The sequence below is a fragment of the Echinops telfairi genome, unplaced genomic scaffold (genome assembly GCF_000313985.2).
Source record: "Echinops telfairi isolate 266 unplaced genomic scaffold, ASM31398v2 ScPeMD7_7467;HRSCAF=8505_1, whole genome shotgun sequence".
Taxonomy (NCBI): Eukaryota; Metazoa; Chordata; class Mammalia; order Afrosoricida; family Tenrecidae; genus Echinops; species Echinops telfairi.
Genome location: NW_022111368.1, coordinates 28,380,354 through 28,400,377, shown reverse-complemented (window position 1 = coordinate 28,400,377; position 20,024 = coordinate 28,380,354). Strand labels below are relative to the sequence as shown.

Genomic DNA, 20,024 nt, shown 5'->3' with positions numbered 1-20,024 from the left:
AAAAAAAAGATAACTATAAAGAAAAAATATATCTGTAAAAGATCATGTACAGGTGTTCATATAGAAAAAAATACACTGCATAGCCAGCTCCTAATTCCCTGGGTCGTTAGGATTCTAGACCATTTGTTTCTATCCATAGGACATATACTTCTAAGTCATATTTTACATAGATGACTTTTTAAAGCAGCTATTGTTGAGAAAAACAAAAGAGGCGAGGCAGGCAAAGTCCAGCACTGTGCCTAGAAGGTTCTGAGCCACAGCTTTAGAAGAAGTGTAGGCTCACAGCGCTGGTTCAGCCATGAATGCAGTCACACCTCACACCGACATGCTCTCTCCCCACCACACTGACCATGGGCACCCAGAGCCGAGCTGTTCCGTGAACTCTGCTTACCTTATTCTTCCGTAAAGAACACAGGCCTTCTGTTTGTCGGCCAAGGGCTCCTCCCACCGGGGTTGTACTTTCCTGGCCCCATGCCCACAAGTCGCTGTTCAGCATCACTGCAGCAAAGGTACTTGGTGATTTTGAAAGTCATCAGACACATCCAAACCCAACCAGACTCCCTGCCACCGGGTCAGTTCCGACTCTTAGCGACCCTGTGGGTTTTGGAGGCTAGTAACCTTTACAGGAACAACAAGCCTCATCTTGTCCCCAGGGAGCAGGTGGTGGGTTGGAACTGACAACCTTGCTTGCATTCAGCATCTCAGTGCGTAACCCATTACGCCACCAGGGCACATAGTGGGGCATCAATAAATCTTTGCTGCCACATAATACTATCTTTCCTAGGCACTGAACTACAGCAAACACAGAGAAAGTATTGGAACAGCTGGACCATCCATTTGAACTAGTGGTCGTGGCTGGATCTAGAATGTGCCCACCTCCCAAACGGGAAACTGGATTCGCCCCACAAGGGTACCTTGTGGGTGCCAGGAGAGGTGAGGAGGTAACCAATCACAGCCAGGGGCTTGCTATCTTGCTCCAAGTCTTTCTCCCACACATGCCCCTAGGCGGGTCTTGAGTCTCCCACTGCGTCCCCCCTTCCCCCCCTCCACAAAAAGGCCAACCTTCAGCCTCCTTCGCCCACCAACCCGAATACACCCACACAGACTGATTGTCTGACCCACTTCCTCATTCATTCATTTCAGGACTTGAGAATCCGGACTTGGAGGGCGGGCACGGGGCGGTGGTGCCCCCACAGACCACACTGAGCTAGCTGCTTTGATGACCCATGAGATCCTGCCACCGTCAAGGGCAAACCAAGGAGACCCGGGCTCCAAGCAGACGGCGCAGCCCTGCCCCCTGCCGCCGCCGCTCGGAAGCTGCAGGGCAGGAGACCTGGCCAGGCTCTGAACTGCTTCCTCCTGGCCTTCAGAGCACCTTCCAGAACATTCCGACGGGCGTGATTTGTACGTTTTCTTCCAGCATGAGCATTATGAATTTTAAAGAGCTCCCCAAAATCTCTGCCAAAAATTGGGATTAAAAAATGCAATGGCTTCCAAAGGGCCAAGGCTGCGTGACGGGGTCAGCCTTCATGTCCCCAAGCACTCACGGAGGAGTGGGTTTGTGCCCGCGGAAGGGCGCACCAGTGCTGTGCCCCGCTCGTGTGCAGACGTGAACCAGCCCAAGGGAAGGTCAGCAAGCAGTGGGCCCAAGCCCAGAGGAGTGGAGCGCCTATGGGGTAAACCCTAGGGGTGACCAGATGCTGGCATTGGAGGTGGGTGGCAGACAAATAAATGCAGCAGAGCTCAGGTTCACCCTTGTTGCCCGGTCGCCACACAGGGCTCTGTGATGTGGTTCCAGTAACTTGTGTGAGATGACACTGGTCAGATTCTTCCCCCTGGCTTGTTTGGAGCACACACGTCTTTCTCTTGAGGGCTTTGTGAGACTCAAGTTCAATTTCCACTTTCTAACACGAGGCCTGGGCCCACAAAGCTGAGGGTTGCCTTCTGGAACACAGGACCTTGAGACTGACCCCCCAGAGTTCCCTAGGGTGACCCCAACCTGGCCCCCAACCTTCTGTGGAGTCTGCCTCTTCGTTCTTTTCATGACAAGGCAGAATGAATACATTTAAGAAGAAACTGAGTCCCAAAACAGTGCCCTTTCCTTCTCTCATCACCCACTTTTAAAAACGGTTTATTGACATGTAATTCCCATACCATATAATCTGATGGTTTGAATATATTAAAAACAGTTGGGCAATCACCACCACAATCAATTTTAGCAAACTCTGCAAATGAGTCATGAACTCCACATGCAGAACCCACAGCCTGGGAGACTAGAGTTGCTCAACAAAAATGCCCCTGAAGTTTAACTGGGAACATGATTGCCCAAAGACGTGACTCTTATTTCCCAACTTCCCTTGCAACTGGGTGTGGGCTTTGAAATAAACTCTGGGCCCCGGGCGTTGTTAGAAATGGCGTGCTGTTCTGGCCAAGGCCATAATGGTAGAGGACATCCTGGTCTCCCATTCCTCCTTCCCTAGGGTGGCTGGAGGTGAAGCGGACATCGTGGTCTGGGCGCTGAAGACCGAGTTAGTAGCCACATGAGGTCCCAGCCTGGCTTCACCTTCCTACCAGGGGACAGAATGGTGTCCTAGTTCTGGGATCCTCATTTTAGGAAGGACATTGGCAAACTATAGTACTAGGCTAATTTTAACAGGATGGTTACAAAATCATAGAAACCTTTATTAAATAAACCTGAAGCTAATATTTCTTGACATGCCCTCCCTTCTAGGTCTGTACACCACTAAGGCAGCATTTCCATCTCTAACCATCTCCCAAAGACTCCTATACTGGGATCTACAGCACCTCCAGTAGCAGTGTGGTCCTCCATGAGACCTCAGACCACGGTCTCCCATTCTCTTCAGAATCTAGAAGTCAGAAGGGGAAAGATCAGGGTTGGAGGGTGGATGGAGTAAGGTTTTTCCATAAAAATCTGGTGGGACAGCTCTTGCCACCCTCGAAAAATGAGTGGGTGTATGGTCATGATGGCAATTTAATTTCTTCTCATTGCAGTCTCCAGAATTTAACTTCATAAGCCCCAGTGATCACCCCTTGTCCTTTGCAGAACTCTACCAAGATCACTCCCTTGGAAACCCAAAAAGGGCACCATAACTTTCTGAGCTGACCCAACTCAAATTTAACTGGCCTCACGGAGCCCCTTGCAAGCCAGGTTCAACTGGACCTTGCTTCCTGCATTGTGTTGGCAAATGCAAGTCCTGTCCCCAGTCCTGATTTGTTCCACAGAATCTTTCTTGGCTTTAATCTTGCTTAAAATAAATATTAATGGAAAGCTCAGCTCTAATGGAAAGAATATCCCAGGTCTTCCTGTAATGCCTTTAGTATCCTTTTGTGTTTTGAAGTCCCCCGAAGGAGCCATGATGAGTAGTGGTTACACATTTTGCTGCTAATCACAGAGCTGGCAGTTTGAAACTACCAGCTGCTCCTTAGGAGAAAGATGAGGCTTTCTACTCCAGTAAAGGGCTACAGTCTTAGAAGCCCATTGGGGCAGTTCTACTCTGTCAGAATTGACTGGATGGCAGTGAGTGAATGAGACTCGGATAAGTGTATCACTGAAAGAACTTATCCACAGCCAGCCAACCATCCATCAGACAGGTTTAAACTTTGGGGGAGGGGGGTGAACCTATGTATTTATGAACTAGAACCCTCATAGTGCTACTTTTTCACTTACCCTGGTATATCCACTCACATAACCAGAAAGGAAAATAGCAAAAATGTACACGTGTCCTGCTACGTTTGAGGCATCATTTTAAGCACAGAATTTCTCGTGCAATATTTAAGCTTCATAACCACCTTGAGTACAATTGCTCCCTTTTCACAGATGAGACATACAGGGCACTTCAATCCGTACAAGGTTAATGGGGAGCCCTTGTGGCACAGTGGGTACGTGCTCAGCTGCTAACCCCACCTACCTGCAGCTCCATGGAGACTCCAGCTTCAAGATTCCATGGAGCGATGCCACTGTCCAATCACGGCTATTCTGAGTCAGAATCGAATCAGCTGTGGCTTTAGGTTTGAAGCTGTAAAAAAATCTCACCCAGAGATGCTGAAGTAACTGATGCAAACTTCGTGGCAGCCGTGCGATGAAAGCAGAGGTGGCAGGAGCATGGGCCTGGGGTGGTTATACCATGCCCACCCGGAATTGCCTCCGTTCACAAGGTAGTAAATGTTGGGGACGTCCCATGTCAGCCCAACTGTGGGTTCCCATCCCTCAAAGCTGGACAGAATTCTAATTCATATACACCGCGAGGCTCCATGGTGAGATAAAGCACATCAACCGTATAAACACCCTTAGTACTACCTTCAGACACCCGTCTCCTCTGTGTGTGTGGCTGGCACTTTATAAGTACATGATAGTCGTGTCATTTCCAGTTTATCTGCTTATAAATGTAAAGAACATCTGTGGATCAGCACCAACCACAGGTAATTAAAGCATCTGTGGCAGTGTGACGTGGTGGTTCTTTGGCTTGATGCTGTCAAGTAGCCATGTTTATAGGAACAAGCACATTTCACAGTAAGATCACATGATAGAAAAGTTCACTTATCAATCAGGGCTCTCAGATTCTAAGTGTTTTACTTTTGAGAATTTCCTATTGCAGCCAATGGAGGGTACAATGGCTTTGTAGTTTTTTAAGAGTATGTTATTTTGTTTGTATATAAGATTTATTAATAAAACAATTGGGGCAAGAAGCAGCAGCAGATTGGTTATTTCAGCATATTTCTCTTTATAAAATAAAATGGACCAAATCATCTTCCTTCTTATACATCTGTCTGTAGAGGATGAAACTTTTTTTTTTTTAAACTCCCTTCTCAAAAACAGAAAAACTAGTTGCAAGTAACAGCAGAATTTTCCCCACCAGTAATGAGTACAAATTTCCAAGTAAGAGCTTCAGGAATGTTACAGGCACGGTGTAAAGAATTCCAGATATGATTATGCTTTCTCCTGACACTTCCTCCCCTATGCGATTACACTTACGCTGATTGAAATGGCTTAGTATACTGAATTAGAGGTATTGAATTCTTTAAATACTTTTATTGGGAACTCTTACATCTCTTATCACAATCCATACATGCCTCCAGTGTGTCAAGCACATTTGCACATATGCTGCCATCATCATTTTCAAAGCACTCTTCGCACTTGAGCCCCTGGTATCCGCTCGCCATTTCTTCCCCTTCCCTCCCCGCCCACCCTCCCTCACGAACCCTTGATGTTATATTTTTCCCATATCTTACATCGCCCATCGCCTCACCCACTTTTCTGTTATTCGTCCCCCTAGGAGGGGGTTCTAGATTGATCCTTGTGATCGGTTCCTTCTCCCCTCTCCCTCCCCTAATCTTCCTGGTATCTCTACTCTCCTTGTTGACCCTGAGGGGTTTATCTATCCTGGATTCCCTCTGTTGCGGGCTTTTATCTGTAGCAGTGTGCATGCTCTGGTCTAATCCCATTTGTAAGGTAGAACTGAAGTCATGATAGTGGGGTGAAGGAAACACCAAAGAACTAAAGGAAAGTTGTTTCATCAGTGCTCTACTGATGAAAGTTGTTTCATCAGTGCTCACCTGACTGGCTCATCTCATGTTATTTTCAGGAGGTTCCCAAGAATATTCCGGTGGTACAATGAAAATTTCCAGGAGAAAAAGGATACTGATGCTTCAGAGACACACTCAGGATGAGACTGAGCTGGGGCGGAGAGGAGTAAATTCACCCACAAAGTTTCACAGACGGGCAGGAAGCAAGCCTGTGAGCCCAGTTCCAAAACATACCAACGAGCCCAGGCCAGGTCAGCACAGATGAGAGATGCAGCTGGTTTGAGCCAGGCTGCTGGCAGCGTCTCTGGAAGAACCATCTGCCCCTCCCTGTGTGTCCTTGGCACGAGAGTGCTATAGACTCAGAGGCCATTTCCTTGTCTAGGAGACAGGGTTGCTGGGGGAAGCAGTATGTAGAAGCAGGCAGCTCTGTGCCTGGCTCCACGTCGTAGTGCAGCTACTGTTGGCTCAAATCACAGTAAGACACGAGATGACACAACAAAGCAGCAGCACGGTTTTGTACACTTGAATGACTTGGGAACATGTCCACACAGCACTGTGGCCCTCCGTCTTGGAAAGCTCTTTGGTCTGCTTATGGAAGTCTGTGCCTGCATGCCCACCAACCTGGGTATGAGAGGGAATGCGGGGAGAGGGAAAAGACAGGCAAAGAAAGCACACAAGAAATGGAAGGGGGGACTCAAAGGGGTGTCAGTGTGGCCACTGGCAGGGCTGCAGCCAAGTGATGGGGGTGGTGGTGTAACCTCAGTTGTGAGTGTGAGGGTTGAGCTAATGGGTTGCTGGTGTGGCTTTTTGCCTTTACTGGGTGTTCCCTGCAGGCAAATTAACACGTGCACAACTCAAAACTCACATTGTTTCAAAGTGTTTCCTCTGCCCACAGGACTCATGTTCATTTCCACAGGGATGCATTTTCCTTCGAAAACAAGTGATCTAACACAATTGCCAGCCTGACCCACCACACAGCAGGCTTTGAGCTCTGCCAGGATGCTGCCTGCATGGCCACTCACGCCTTCCAGGCCTGTGCTTCTCCCCGCCTCTCTCCTGAGCCCCGGGCTCTATTCTATCTGCAAAGCTCTCCAGTGATCCCTCCAACTGGATCCTTCGAGAGTGAAGGATGCGGGTCAGGAAAGCAAGGCAAGCTCATAGCAACAGGAGGCCCGAGCTGCCTGCCCGTCAGAGCTCGGAGGCCAGACAAGGAGAGCTGTGCGTTCATTAGCCCCGCCCACCAAGAAAGAACCAGGCTTGGCAGCAACAAGCTTCCTGTTTGTGATCGGGACAGAAAGCACACCCAACACTCAATATTTCCCCGCCTGCTGTCTGAGGACAAACACTCTTTTGTACCAATCTTTGTATTTATTCACACATTTGATAAAAATGTCAGAGTTAGAAGTGAAATCATGACAACGACACACGTGACTGTACATACAGACCCCAAGTGCAGAGTCAAGCCACCATAAATCAGCACACACGAAGCAGCAAGCGACTCCTTAGCATGGGCCCACATACATGCTCTCCCGCCCCCACCAATGCCCAACAACCGCAGGCGCCAAGCACAGACGCAGCCCAGCAAGCTCCTCCCTGGCTTCAGTCAGGCTCAGGGGTGAGATGAGAAAACAATCGCGGAGAAGCCGCCGGGCCCGCTCCACATCTCTGCTCTGCCAAGGGCTCGGGCAGGACGAAAAGCACTGGGCGGCTGCCTCCTTGGCACGGGACCTAACTGGCAGAGGTGCTGAGGAAGGGCTGCAGTTAGTCGGTGAGATCCTGTTACAATGTCACAAGAGAGCAACAAGTTAGCAACAAATCCTGTCACTGAAATGCTAAAAGTGAGAGGGAGCGAGGATTTAGAACTTGAGCCCTGGTCTCCCAGTGACCATAAGCAACACCAGTGAGGCCGCACACGATACTGACTGTGGCCTTATCAGAACCGCATAGCTCGTTTTTATATTTTTCCAAGCTTGTTTTTAATTTAGCTCTCAAGGGAGGAGGAAAATTAACCTGGGGCAGGACCAGCAGTCCTCGCATGTGGCCTGAGTCAAGTTGTAAGTGCTGCGAGTGAAGAGCACAGCACAGCCCCCCTCTGTGCCTTCAGCCGGCTGAGGAGACGTGCCCACAGGATCCGGGCAGCCAGCCTGAGGTGTAAGCAGAGAACAAATGAGTGAAGCGAACTAGTGTGTCTCTATACTGTGAGGCTGTGCAGTGGAGGAATACCGTTCAAATCCCCAATTCATTCTGTTGACACAAAGATTAAAAGCAAAAAAAATAAGAAGCCCCACTAGATACAAAAGTAAAGTTTTGAGCCTCTCCAGTGGCCCCATCAAAAGCCTAATCCTATGAAAAAAAGAGCCCTCCCCGGTGCTCGGGGAACATGGGGTGAAGGGCGGCAATCATCCAAATGGACAAAATGAGGGCATCTGAAGGAAGAGCTGGTCAGATTCACGGGACACTGTGACGGCCAAGGACAAGCCAGGAGGCCAAGTTTGGGGAGGGGGGAGGGACATTTCTTGGTACAAATGTTATTTCCTAAAGACAGATGCAAGGAGAAGACAAGGCACTTGCACCACAATGTAGTATTTCATATCCATTCCACAGTAAAGACAGTGGCCAAGAGCACTCCTGTAACTCCCTCTTTGAAGAACCATGCAGCCAGCTTCACCTTCCGGTGGGATCTTCAGAGCTACAGGAAATCCAAAACGCTGCAGAACCGATGGTGGGAACTGGTGCATCCGCAGAGGAAGCAAAGGGGCAGTGTCGCCTTGGACGTGAGGTGAGGTTCAGATCAGCTCAGTGAAATACTGAATTTCAAAATGCTTGGCCTGAGAATAGGACAAGGTCCCCAGGGGCGTCTTCTCAATGTTTCAATAGACCAGTCAAGGCTCCGCATCAAGTCAGACAGCAGTTACTGAGTGACTGTGCACTGGTGCACTGGAAGTTCTGGCAGATGCCTTTAATACTTGTGGCCTGTCCTGTTGTGCCGCAGAGGGACAGAGGACTGAGACAGGAGGAGCGGCAGGCTCTTGCTCCGCGCCCCAAAGCCCCTCACTCAGGCATACTCGATCCGTGCAGGTCCACGACTACTCTCGCTCTTCCGCTCAGAGGGCTGGCTGGCGGCCTTGGCCTCATTACCTATCTCCAGAGGCTTAGTGGAGATGTAGTCCTTCACTTTGATCTCCATGTTCTTGGCTTTCAGTGTGGCCGTGTGCAGCTTCTCCAGGAAATCTGGCATGCCTGTCGGGAGAGGGGAAAGGGGTCAGGCAAGAGGCTCAAAGCGAGGCCTATTTTCTTTGGGGTGTGCCTGTTTAGAAAGATCACAGCTGGAGAGACAACCTGTAAGCACTGCCTCCCAGTAAGTGCACAATAAAGAGCACGCACAGCCCGAGCCCCTGAAAAGGGGCACTGTGCAGGCGAGAGAAGCCCCCTGAATGTCAGCTCTGAGGTGATCACTTCTGTAAAGACTGCAGCCTTGGAAGCCTGATGAGGCAGTTCTACCTGGCCCAGGTGGCTGCTCGGTGAGCCAAAATTCAACTCAATGGCAAGAGGTTTTGTGGGGTTGTTTTGGTTTTGTTTTGTTTTGGGTTTTTTTATTTTTTATTATGGCATAAACCTAAACAGCTGCTGATTTTATACAGGCAAATGCCACACAGAAACTCTCCATTCTCATAGTCTTCCTGCTTCTGCCCTGATGCAGAAGGAGCTGCCTACAGACACTAACAGACAGAACGTGAGGGTGCTGGCACTGAACTCAGGAAGGAAAGAGAAGACTGCTTACAGCTGGCACATGAGCCTTGGTTAAGGTGGGGCGTTGCCCACCACCAATGCCCTGAAATGGACCACGTTACAACGTCCTGGATGGAGTAGGAGAAAAATGTGGAACAAAACCACAAATCATAAAAGAGACCAGGCTTCCAGTCAGATAGAGACTGGTGGGACCCTAAGACTACATACCCCTTAGCCACTCCTCAGGTCTGGGAACTAAACTTACCCTTGTTTTAGAATAATCAACCATTAATATCAAAAGAGTAGCATTTACCTCACAGTTCAAAGGGTTAAGAAAAGAGGAGGCATGGACACAGGAAACACAGGGCGGGAGTAGAGTAAGTGACTGTAAGTACACTGTGAGGATCGAGTGAGATGAAACTAAATGTGTGTGAAACCACATCTGATCTGTAAATATGCACTTAATTCTCAATAAAAAGTTTATAAAATTTTAAAAAAGAAGAAAGATGGGGGTAGCCCCCTTTTCCCAGTTGACCACACCACACTGCATTGTCTATGCCACATCTTATAGTCTCTAGTGCCACCTGAGGAGAAAAATTCCTAACACATTAATGTACACACAGCCCATGGTTAAGTCTTAGAAGCAAACATTTGTCTTGAAATGGTTTTGTGGGCACAAGTTCCTTTCTGGAACCTTCCAATTCTCATCCCTCCAAATCCTAGCTGGAAGCTTCACTATCTTCCAAGTATTCCAAAATGAATGTGAAGACTGTTTAGCCCCACTCCCACCCACCCCCAGTAAGGCTCCACCGGGACAGGTCCCAGTCTCCCTGCTGTCATTAAGAAGCCAGAGAAAAACAAACTACTCAATTCGAGCGCCAGGCCCCAGAGATGTCTCCACTCACCACTGGACACCATCCAACTAACACAGTAGCGCGGGAAAACAGTCTGGGGGTTGTCACTGTAGGTCAGCAAGTAGTCGAAGCCATTCTGCAAGAAAGAGCAGCAACGATGAGGAAGGCACTTGAATGAGCACCTCCATTTCAAGGACCACAGAATCACCAGGATCTGGTTGTGGGCAAGGAAGTGCCATTACCATGATTTTAACCCTGCTTACTCCCATTACTTCAAGGCTTCGAACCTCAAAGGCCTGCTTGTAAGGGAGGCCCTGGCTGAGATCTGGGATCTTGGCTCTCAAAGAGTCCCGTCAATAGTACTGAGAAGGGTAGTTCTAGGACTGTGAGAAATGAATTTCTATTCTTTAAAAGCACCCATTTAGTGGCACTTTGTTATGCCCATTCTAGGAACCTAAAACACTGAGAGGTTAGTGAGCCATTATTAAATAGCTTATCACAACTGCCTCTCAGAAAGAGAGTAACAGATCACTGCCAGGTGGGCCTGGGGAATCTCTCAGGTCTATCACCCTGCAGCTGGGTTCCCAAAGCCAAAACGTGGTTCCCGATCATCAGCCTGACTGGGAATTTTCTAGAAATGAAGATGCTAACTGATTCTGATGCATCTAAGTTGGAAGCGAAAGCCCTGCAGAAATGCACCCCTCTTATATTTAGATGAGAGGAGCCCTGGTGGTGGAGCGGATCCAAGTTGGGCTATGATCCGCATGGTCAACAGTTCAAAACCAGCAGCTCTGCAGAGAAAGACTGGGCTCTCTACTCCTATAAAGTTACAGTCTCAGAAACCCACAGGGGGCCGCGATGGGTCAGTACTGACTCAATGGCAATGGATTGAATTTGTATTTCGATGAAAGGCATTTCTGGAGAAAAACCCCAAGCAAGCACACTTCATCCCTTGGATAATACAGCACTCACCTCATCAAATGATTTGTGGGGGCGGATAACCATCTGCGATTCATAGGATCTGACCCTGACGAATTCAGGAGACTCAGGCACACTAGGGTGCTCCACAGCTCTGTGGGGAGGAGGGAGGGGAAGCAAAGGTCAGTAGTGCCCACAGGTAGAACAAGAGGGAAGAGAAGGCCTGCAAAGCTGGTGCTACATCCAAAGTAAATACAACAGGGCTCACAAACTCAACTCCCTGCCAAGGAGTTAGTTCTGAGAGTGACCCTAGTTCTGAGAACTGCCCCCGTAGACTTCCGAGACTGTAGCTCTTTATAAGAGTAGAAAGCCTCCTTTTTCCTCTCATCCTCGGAGGTTTCAAACTGCTGACCATGTGGTTAACAGCACAATGCAGGACCACTCTGTCACCCTCTGGAATATTTGCAGCTTACTAAGGCTTTGTGTTGAGGAAGCCACCTTTTTCTTAAAGTTGCCAACATTAAGGCACCTGAAGAAATTGCCTAACTAGAAGTTTATATCCCTTAATCTTCCTAACCAGTCACAGAACACTGGTTGGCTGTGGAGAGGCCTGAGGGCACTAAGAACAGATAAACTCCCCCCAGAACTAGCACATGAAAAGCAAAGGCATTCAGCAGAGCCACAGCCCCCCCATACATACCGTGACACCAACACCATCACGTTGTTCTCCGGATCCACACTGTACCGTCGAACGTACACATAATCCCGAGAATACATTGGGTACTGAAGAAACAGGAGAGGAAGATCAGTGCTGTGCATCGCATGGTCTAGAGAAAGGAAGCCAGAAGTAAAACTACTCACAGGAAAATGAGTCACCCAGTGAAGAACCTCCGAGCCACTAACCACATCCCTCTCGATCACCTCCAGCTTGATGACCAGGGCATCCCACTTTTTCCTATACTCTGTGTCCAGCTGGAGGGAGAGAAAGGATCATGAGGACAAGACTTCTATGGTGGTTCGACCAAAGACGGGGCCAAAGTGAGAGAGACCTGGCTGTAAAAAACAAGTGACTTTTAAACTCCCTCAGTGGAGATCACCACCACTACATTGAATGCGAGTGCCCAAAAAGGGAGATCAAAGCAGAGAAAGTAGGAAAAAAGTAACACTTAAGTCAGAGAAGGTATAACAAAGTTAAAAAATGTGGAAGGGTAAGACAGTTCTAACAAGCTTTAAATGGACTTTTTTTTTTAAGTTCAGAGTATGAGCAGATACACAAAGAAGTGCATGTAGGATATTTCTAAAATTTCAATCATTACAAATTGTGATGAACACACATATCCAAATTTAAAAAGTTCATACAAATTAGCAAGTGCTTATAGGAAAAGTGTAGTTTACATATTACCAGTGGAAATTATAATGCAGTACTAGCTCCGAGAGCCCAATAAAACAAACAAAAATTCCAAGAAGATAAAAATTCGTTGAATATAGAATTCTGGACAACACACCCAGCTCCACCACCATCCCCCCAGCCCTCCCCTTTTTTCATTTTTGTTTTGAACGTTTCCCACACTGCTCCAGACAAGCGATGAGCACAGCCCAACACCTGTACACAGAGCTCATCATGTGGGATGATAAGATGCAGCAGGTGAGCTGGGCTAGGAAACAAGCTCAAACCACACAATCTAAGAGTTACAATACAGGGCCAATAAATTACAACAAATCCAAGGAACACCAGGGAATCAACGAGATTCTTTTGGCTGGACCTTAAACATCCTGATCATAAAGATGATTTAAGACATAATAAATACAAGGGGTACCCCCCCCCAAAAAAAACAACCAGACTACCCTCCTCCAAGCTATGTATTTGAATTTTTTTTATTAAAAAATTATCACCTTCATAGTACTCTTTATTACATTGAATGCATTTGTCAAATCTGTGATTCCATTCTTAGAAATATTTTTCAAACTCATCAGTCTGGAGGCTGACAGCACCTCCCTTGTATTTTTCTTCACCTCTTTGACATTGTCAAATCACTATCCTTTCATGTCCCTCTGCATTCACATGGAGCAAAGTCAAGTGAGTAAGGTGCATGTGGCAAGAGAGAGGCATGCTATTTTTTGCTAATAATTGGCGCACTGAGATGGTTGCATGAGCAGGTGCATTGTGGTGGCAAAACAAGTCCTCCGTCTGCCATAAATCAGACTTTTGTCGCATACTATTCAGCTGTCTTTTCAGAACCTCTAAATAAAAAGCTTGACTAATAGTCTGACCTGGTGGAACGAATTCCAAATGTACTACATTTTTGTCCATTCGAGAAACTGACAGATATCCAGAACGAGGTTTGTCATCAATTGACATTTCACCTTTTTTGAAATGAGAAAATCACTCATGCACTTGAGTTTTTCCCAGAGTGCTGTTCTTTTAGGCTGTGTTCAACATCACCACAGTTTCTGCGGCATTTTTGCCGAGCACAAACAAAATTTCACAGCCTCAAACTGTTCTCTTAAATCGGCCATCACAAAAAACAAGATTCGAACAAAACTGCTTTTATCAAAAATTTCACTGTGACCACAGAAAGCCTTTCCAGGCAACGCCACTGGGTGCACTAACTCAGAGCGAATTGCTCCATGCTTGCCTAGTGGGAAAAATGCATACTTCGAAGGCTCTGGCTGGCTGAGCTTTTTTCAGTTTTGGGGAGGGTTACCTCTCACATGAACAGTATAAAGTACTATACAATATACTGAGGCACTCAAATTCATTCCTCTGTTATCTTCCCAAACAGGTTTCATCCCCACAGGGCAGGTGAAGCAGCTAGTGTTTACCCAGGTGCTGTGGAACATGGTGTGAGAGGTCTGAAGAGGTAGGATGGGGTCACTCTGAGCCAGAGACATTATGCATCTGGACAGCAGCCACTGTGCCGTCACGCTGATCTGACTCATGGAGACCCCTGCACAAGAGACTAAACACTGCCCGTGCCAGCCGTCGCCGATCTCGGCTTCGAAGGTCCAAATCTGGAGGGGAACGCAGGACTCACCTGAACATTGAAGAACTGTCGGGGTGTCACATCTGTGTAGGTTCCAAAAACTAGAGTGACAAGAAAGATCAAAGTGGCATCACTCACCCTGTTCCCATCACTTAATTGCACTTAATTACAGAGTACTGATAGAGCTCAAAGGTAGAATCAGAAAGTGTAAGTCATATCAGGGCAGCAGAGACAGGCAGCCTGCCGCAAACACTACATTGGACTCTTAGAGAAGAAAATCATGGCAAATTTTCTGAGAAACAATCAGAGTAACTTAAAAAAAAATTGTATGATCAAATTATGTATTAAATTCTGGGTAAGGTAAAAATAGTACTTGTATGCAAATGAGAATCTATTATACAAAACATCTACGTTCCCCAAGAATAGCTGGCATGTAATAAAAATATGTATGGGAATTACAGAAGCCCCAAAATTGGAGATTAAATTATGAGGTAAAAAAGGCTCACTGCCATCAAGTCCATTCTGACGCAGAGACCCTGCAGGGCACGGTAGAACTGCCCCTTACGGCTTTCCAAGACTGTGACTCTTCACAAGAGCAGAAAGCTCTATCTTTCTCCTGTGGTACTGGTGGGTTTGAACCTAGAACCAGGGTTCCTACCAATCAGAGTAGAATGGGTGCACTCCGAGGCAACCTTAGGCCCACTGACCAAACTCACTGTCATCCAGCCAATTCCAACTCAGAGCAACCCTGCAGGAGGGAGTAGGACGGCCCCAGAGGGTTTCAAGGCTACAATCTTAATGGAAACAGATGGCCACACTTCTCCTTCGAAGTACTGGTGGGCTTGAACCACCGACCTTGTGGTCGCAGTCAAGAGCTTTAACCAATGTTCCACCGGGGCTCTTTTAGTCAACCGGGCAGCAACACACTTAAAAGGCTGTCGGTCAGTGGAGGCTCACCTCTGTATTGGTACAGATGAGTGCCTATAATTGGGCGCCGCCACAGCTTAAAGTGTTTCTTATCCATCACCATTTCCCAAGGCTGCTCTTTGCCCGCGGAGTCTTCAGTCCCTTCTGTCTGGGGTTTTGGTTCTGGGGAGTGGTGCTCAACTCCAGAGCTCTGAAACACACTCGACATTTCCTCCAACCGCTTCATCTCACTGATGGATCTGGAGAAGAGAGAAACAAGTGTGATGCAGGTGTGTGGAGTCTGGGCCCACCTTCCCTGGGAGAGAAATGATCTACTTTGTTTTTTAATGTTAGCCACGCAGTTTTGAGATGTGCATTTATTATTCTTTTCTGAAAGCAAATACTATCAGACTGAAATATTGATCATCCCCTTTGATAGTTGAGTACTGACTCAGAACACAAGTAATGTCTTTGTTAATAATGAATGGTATGATATCTTCACTTTTTTTACACAATAAGGTCTAGTTTATATGTAATAAAATGTCCTATCTGTAGAGTTCAATGGATCTTGATCAATAGACACCCCCATAACCATCTCCCAAACAAAACAGAACCCTTCCATGGCCCTAAGAGGCTCCCGGCTCCTTTCTGACCCTTCCCTCCCTTCTAGGCAACTGTCATCCCAATGGCCTGCACCAGGGGTTATTTCCCCTGGTGCCTCGGTTCATCTACATAGAAGCACAAGTTTTCTTTTGTAACAAACTTCTTTCACTCAATATTTTTTTTAATTCCATGCAGGTTGTACAGTTTGTTCTTTTAAAAATTATTCCATTGTATGAAAACACCACCATTTATTCATTCATTCATTCACCAGCTGATGGTCATTTACATTTTTTCCAGTTTGAGGTGATTGTGAAGAAAGCTGACAGAACACTCTTTGACAAGTGTGTGTGGGCATACACAAATAGTGCCTGACTCAAATGTAGTCTTGATGTGACGAACCACACTTCCAGCGCTTTTTGCTTGGGTTGGTTTGTTTTTTAAAGGGGGGGGTGCCTTATCACCCACCAGAAATATGTCCAACACAGTGTTGCAGTGTATGGTTTCCATTAAGACCAATATAGATCACGTGTATTGGTACTGACAATAAAAGGCAGTAACAGTGAGAATGAGGTATCCCACTTACACCAGAAACAACTGACAATGTCAATTAGTCAGGGACTGCCTGATGCTTTCCCTTCTCGTGGATAAACATGGGATCGCTAGGTCACAGTATGGTGTTTCAGCTGTTTCCCATAACGGTGAGCTGCTCCCACCAGTGTCACACAGGAATCCTGGCCCCAATCCTGGTGGAATCTCGGTATTATTGTTGTCTGTCTATCCACTTTAGATATTCTGGTGAGTAAACAGCAGGAGACAAGGAATTTAAATATACCACTGATGATCATTAAAGATCAAAATAATACCTCACTAGCCAATCGAACCATTAAGTGAGCTCACATGATCTTTCCTGCATCATTAACCTAACAAGTAATGGGTGTGTACTGAGTCTAACTAGCCAGTGCAGGCCACACAATTACTTTAACAAAGGAAGATATAGTAGGGCCTGCATAGGGAAGCAAGATAAAGGGGAGGGGAGGGTGGCACCAGGAAGCTTATAACAATGCTGTGGAGCACGCAGCCTTAGAAACTAAGCCCACCCCCCTGCTATTCTCCTCCCCAAAAACGTATAAGGGAGAGAAAAATCCAATGGTGAACTATTTATACTGAAATAAATAACCAACTTGTGCTATTAACTACTTAACCTGGTCTTCTAGCCATATTTGTAAATCCCATCAAATGATTGGGTTCATTAAAAACCTACTGCCTTGTGGTAATGACTGTACAACTGATACGACTGAACTACTGAATTGTATGCTATGTGGATGAAGTGCCAATAAAACTGTTTAAAAAGTAACCAAACCGCCACTGAATCGATTCAAACTCATAGCGACCCTATAGGACTATTTATATGATTATACAAATGCAAGGTACTGGTGGCCCACCCAGGGGATGGGAGGGCTTGCTAATACTGAATGGTGTATGGCACCATTGTTGGGGTGGGACCATGTGAACAAGATGTATAGAACTCTAATGTGAGGATTAGTCCATTTTGCCAACCTGTTAGGTTGAAACTGAGCCAGAATTCCAGAGGCAGAATAGAGGGATCTCACTACATTACGAAAGAAGAGCCAGGAAGGGAGCATTGTCCTTCAGACCCAAAATTCCTATCTTGGAGCACACGAGACAGCGAGCCACAGCATCAAAGAAATGGGGGCAACAGAAGCAGGGACTAGTCAAAGATGGCACACAGTTAGCCTCTGGGCCTGTGGTGCAAGAATGCTGCATGCCTTTAGACAAGAGACTTGCTGGTAAAGTGGGGGGGTCTCTGAGCACTTACTGGCAAAGTTGAAAAGAGTTTTATAACAGCTGCCCAAGCAGAGCAGGGGACAAGAGGATGGGTCAATAGAAGTGTGCCTATAGGAATGACTGAGAAGAGGCTGTCTTGACTGAAGTGCTGTATCTTGAGTGTTCCTTAATCTGAATTGCAACCTGCTACACTTCCCTGTTAAGCACTGAAATCATATGGTCTGTGAGTTCGGTGTGACTAATACAATGAATTATGAAACCCAGCAGTGTGTGCCATGGAAGGAGTGGTTTCTATCAGAATTGGTAAGAAGGGAGGGTGGTGGCAAGCCTGACTTTTGAGTTATAGGAATCAGCTTTGGGCTGTTGATTGTGATTCTCCTGTTGATAGGCATTTACACTGTCTCCAGATTGAGGCTAGTGTGAACAAATTTCCCCTAGTGAAGTTGGAGATCAGATGGCACTCATGGTGTCTCTGTACCACCAGAATTCAGAAGACGATTTCAAGAACAGATGGACAGAACTGAACACTAATGACCTAAAGCCAATTAAGTTATCGGATGAAATAAAAGGATATCATATGTGAAAAAATCAAAAGGTCAGTTAAAAAAGAAGGAAAATCAAAACAGATGGCAGAAGAGACTCTGATACTTAAGGTAGCTAAAAGGAATAGAAGAATGATGAAGTCAAAGAGCAGTTCGAGAAGACTATGTATATAATAAGATGTGTAAAAGCCTATAGGATGGTGGTGAAATAAATCTACATGCATATATTTATAGGTTTAGTATTAAGGTAGCAGATGGACATTGGGCCTCCACTCAAGTACTTCCTCAATGCAAGAACACTTTGTTCTGTTAAATTGGCATTCCATGATGCTCACCTTCCCAACACAATCACTGAAGACAAAGTTGGTGCATAAGCAAATGTGGTGACGAAAGCTGATGGTGCCCAGCTTTCAAAAGATATAGCGCCTGGGGTCTTAAAGGCTTGCAGGTAAACAAGCAGCCATCTAGCTTGGAAGCAACAAAACCCACATGGAAGAAGCACACCAGCCTGTGTGACCACGAGGTGTAGAAGGGACCAAGTATCAGGCATCAAAGAACAAAAAATCTTATCAGTGTGTGCCCACCTTCCCAATATGATCACTGAAGACAAATGTGTGCATAAGCAAATGTGGTGAAGAAAGCTGATGGAGCCCAGCTATCAAAAGCTATAGCATCTGGGGTCTTAAAGGCTTGAAGGTAAACAAGCAGCCATCTAGCTCAGAAGCAACAAAGCCCACATGGAAGAAGCACACCAGCCTGTGTGACCACAAGGTGTCAAAGGGATCAGGTATCAGGCATCTAAGAACAAAAACTCTTATCATTGTAAATGAGGGTGAATGCAGAGTGGAGACCAAAGCCCATATGTAGGCAACTGGACACCGCTTTACAGAAGGGTCAAGGGGAGGAGACGAGCCAGTCAGGGTGCAGGGTAACAACAATGAAACATACAACTTTCCTCTAGTTCTTTAATGCTTCCTCTCCCCCCACCCACCAATCATGATCCCAATTCTACCTTACAAATCTGGCTAGACCAGAGGATGTACACTGGTACAGATAGGAACTGGAAACACAGGGAATCTAGGACGGATGAGCCCTTCAGGACCAGGAGGGTGGAGGGAGAGTGGGGTAGAAAGGGGGAACAAATTACAAGGATCTATATATAACCTCCTCCCTGGGGGGATGAACGGAAAAGTGGGTGAAGGGAGACATCGGACAGTGTAAGATATGACAAAAATAATAATTTATAAATTATCAAGGGTCCATGAGGAAGGGGGGAGCGGGAGGGAAGGAGACCGGGGAGGGAGGGGTAAAAATGAGGAGCTGGTATCAAAGGCTCAAGTGGAGAGCAAATGTTTTGAGAATGATGGCAACAATGGATGTATGCATGGATTGTGATGAGTTGTACAAGCCCCCAATAAAATGATTTTTTAAAAAACCTAAAAGGGAGCAACATTCCCAGCATTTCTCAAGCTAAAAGAACTAAAAGAGAAAAAAAAATCAAGCCTTGAGTTACAATACTGAAGGAGTCTGGGCAAATATTGAGTGGTGCAGGGAGTAGAAAACGCACAGTTGCTGTGGCAAAAAGAACTGGACAAGGTGTAATTATTTTAGGAGGCTGCATATGATCAAGTACAGAAAATACTACAGGAAAAAGGTCAAGCTGCACGGAAAGTATTAATGAAAACAAAGGCACCAGGAATCAATGGACTACCAAGATATTTCAACAACTGGACATAACCTTGGAAGCACTCACTTGTCTAGGGCAAGAAATCTACAAGGCAGCTTACCTGGCCAACAACCGACTAGGAGATCCCTGCTTGTACCCATTCCAAAGAGAGGTGATCCAAGGGAAACATTTCTCAAACTCATCTGTTTGGATGGCTGACAGCACCTACCTCGATTTTTTTCTTCACCTCTTCTAGTCAAATCACTGTCCTTTTATGTCCCTCTTCATTCACGGAAACAAAACGAAGTCCCACAGAGCGAGGTCAGGTGCGTGGGGCAAGAGAGGCATGCTGTTTTTTGCCATAAACTGGTGCATTGTTGTGGTGGCAAAACCAGTCCCGTCTGCCACAAATCAGGTCTTTTTTGTCACAGTTACGCCATCTTTTCAGAACCTCTAAATTAAGCTTGATTAA

General features: G+C 46.4%; 1 protein-coding gene across 1 annotated transcript in view; it reads right to left on the bottom strand.

Annotated features, from left to right (window-relative positions):
* Positions 1-6,897: 6,897 nt before the first annotated feature.
* The window catches only part of STARD7 (StAR related lipid transfer domain containing 7), a 26,228-nt gene continuing 13,101 nt past the window's right edge, over positions 6,898-20,024 (bottom strand). Inside the window, exons 2-8 of the mRNA XM_004704364.4 lie at positions 14,987-15,195; positions 14,081-14,130; positions 11,907-12,017; positions 11,746-11,828; positions 11,100-11,199; positions 10,179-10,263; positions 6,898-8,784 (exon numbers count right to left, since the gene is read on the bottom strand). Of these exons, the coding sequence (XP_004704421.1) occupies positions 8,600-8,784; positions 10,179-10,263; positions 11,100-11,199; positions 11,746-11,828; positions 11,907-12,017; positions 14,081-14,130; positions 14,987-15,182 (810 nt within the window). The 5' untranslated portion in view covers positions 15,183-15,195 and the 3' untranslated portion in view covers positions 6,898-8,599. The remainder of the gene's footprint in view (positions 8,785-10,178; positions 10,264-11,099; positions 11,200-11,745; positions 11,829-11,906; positions 12,018-14,080; positions 14,131-14,986; positions 15,196-20,024) is intronic.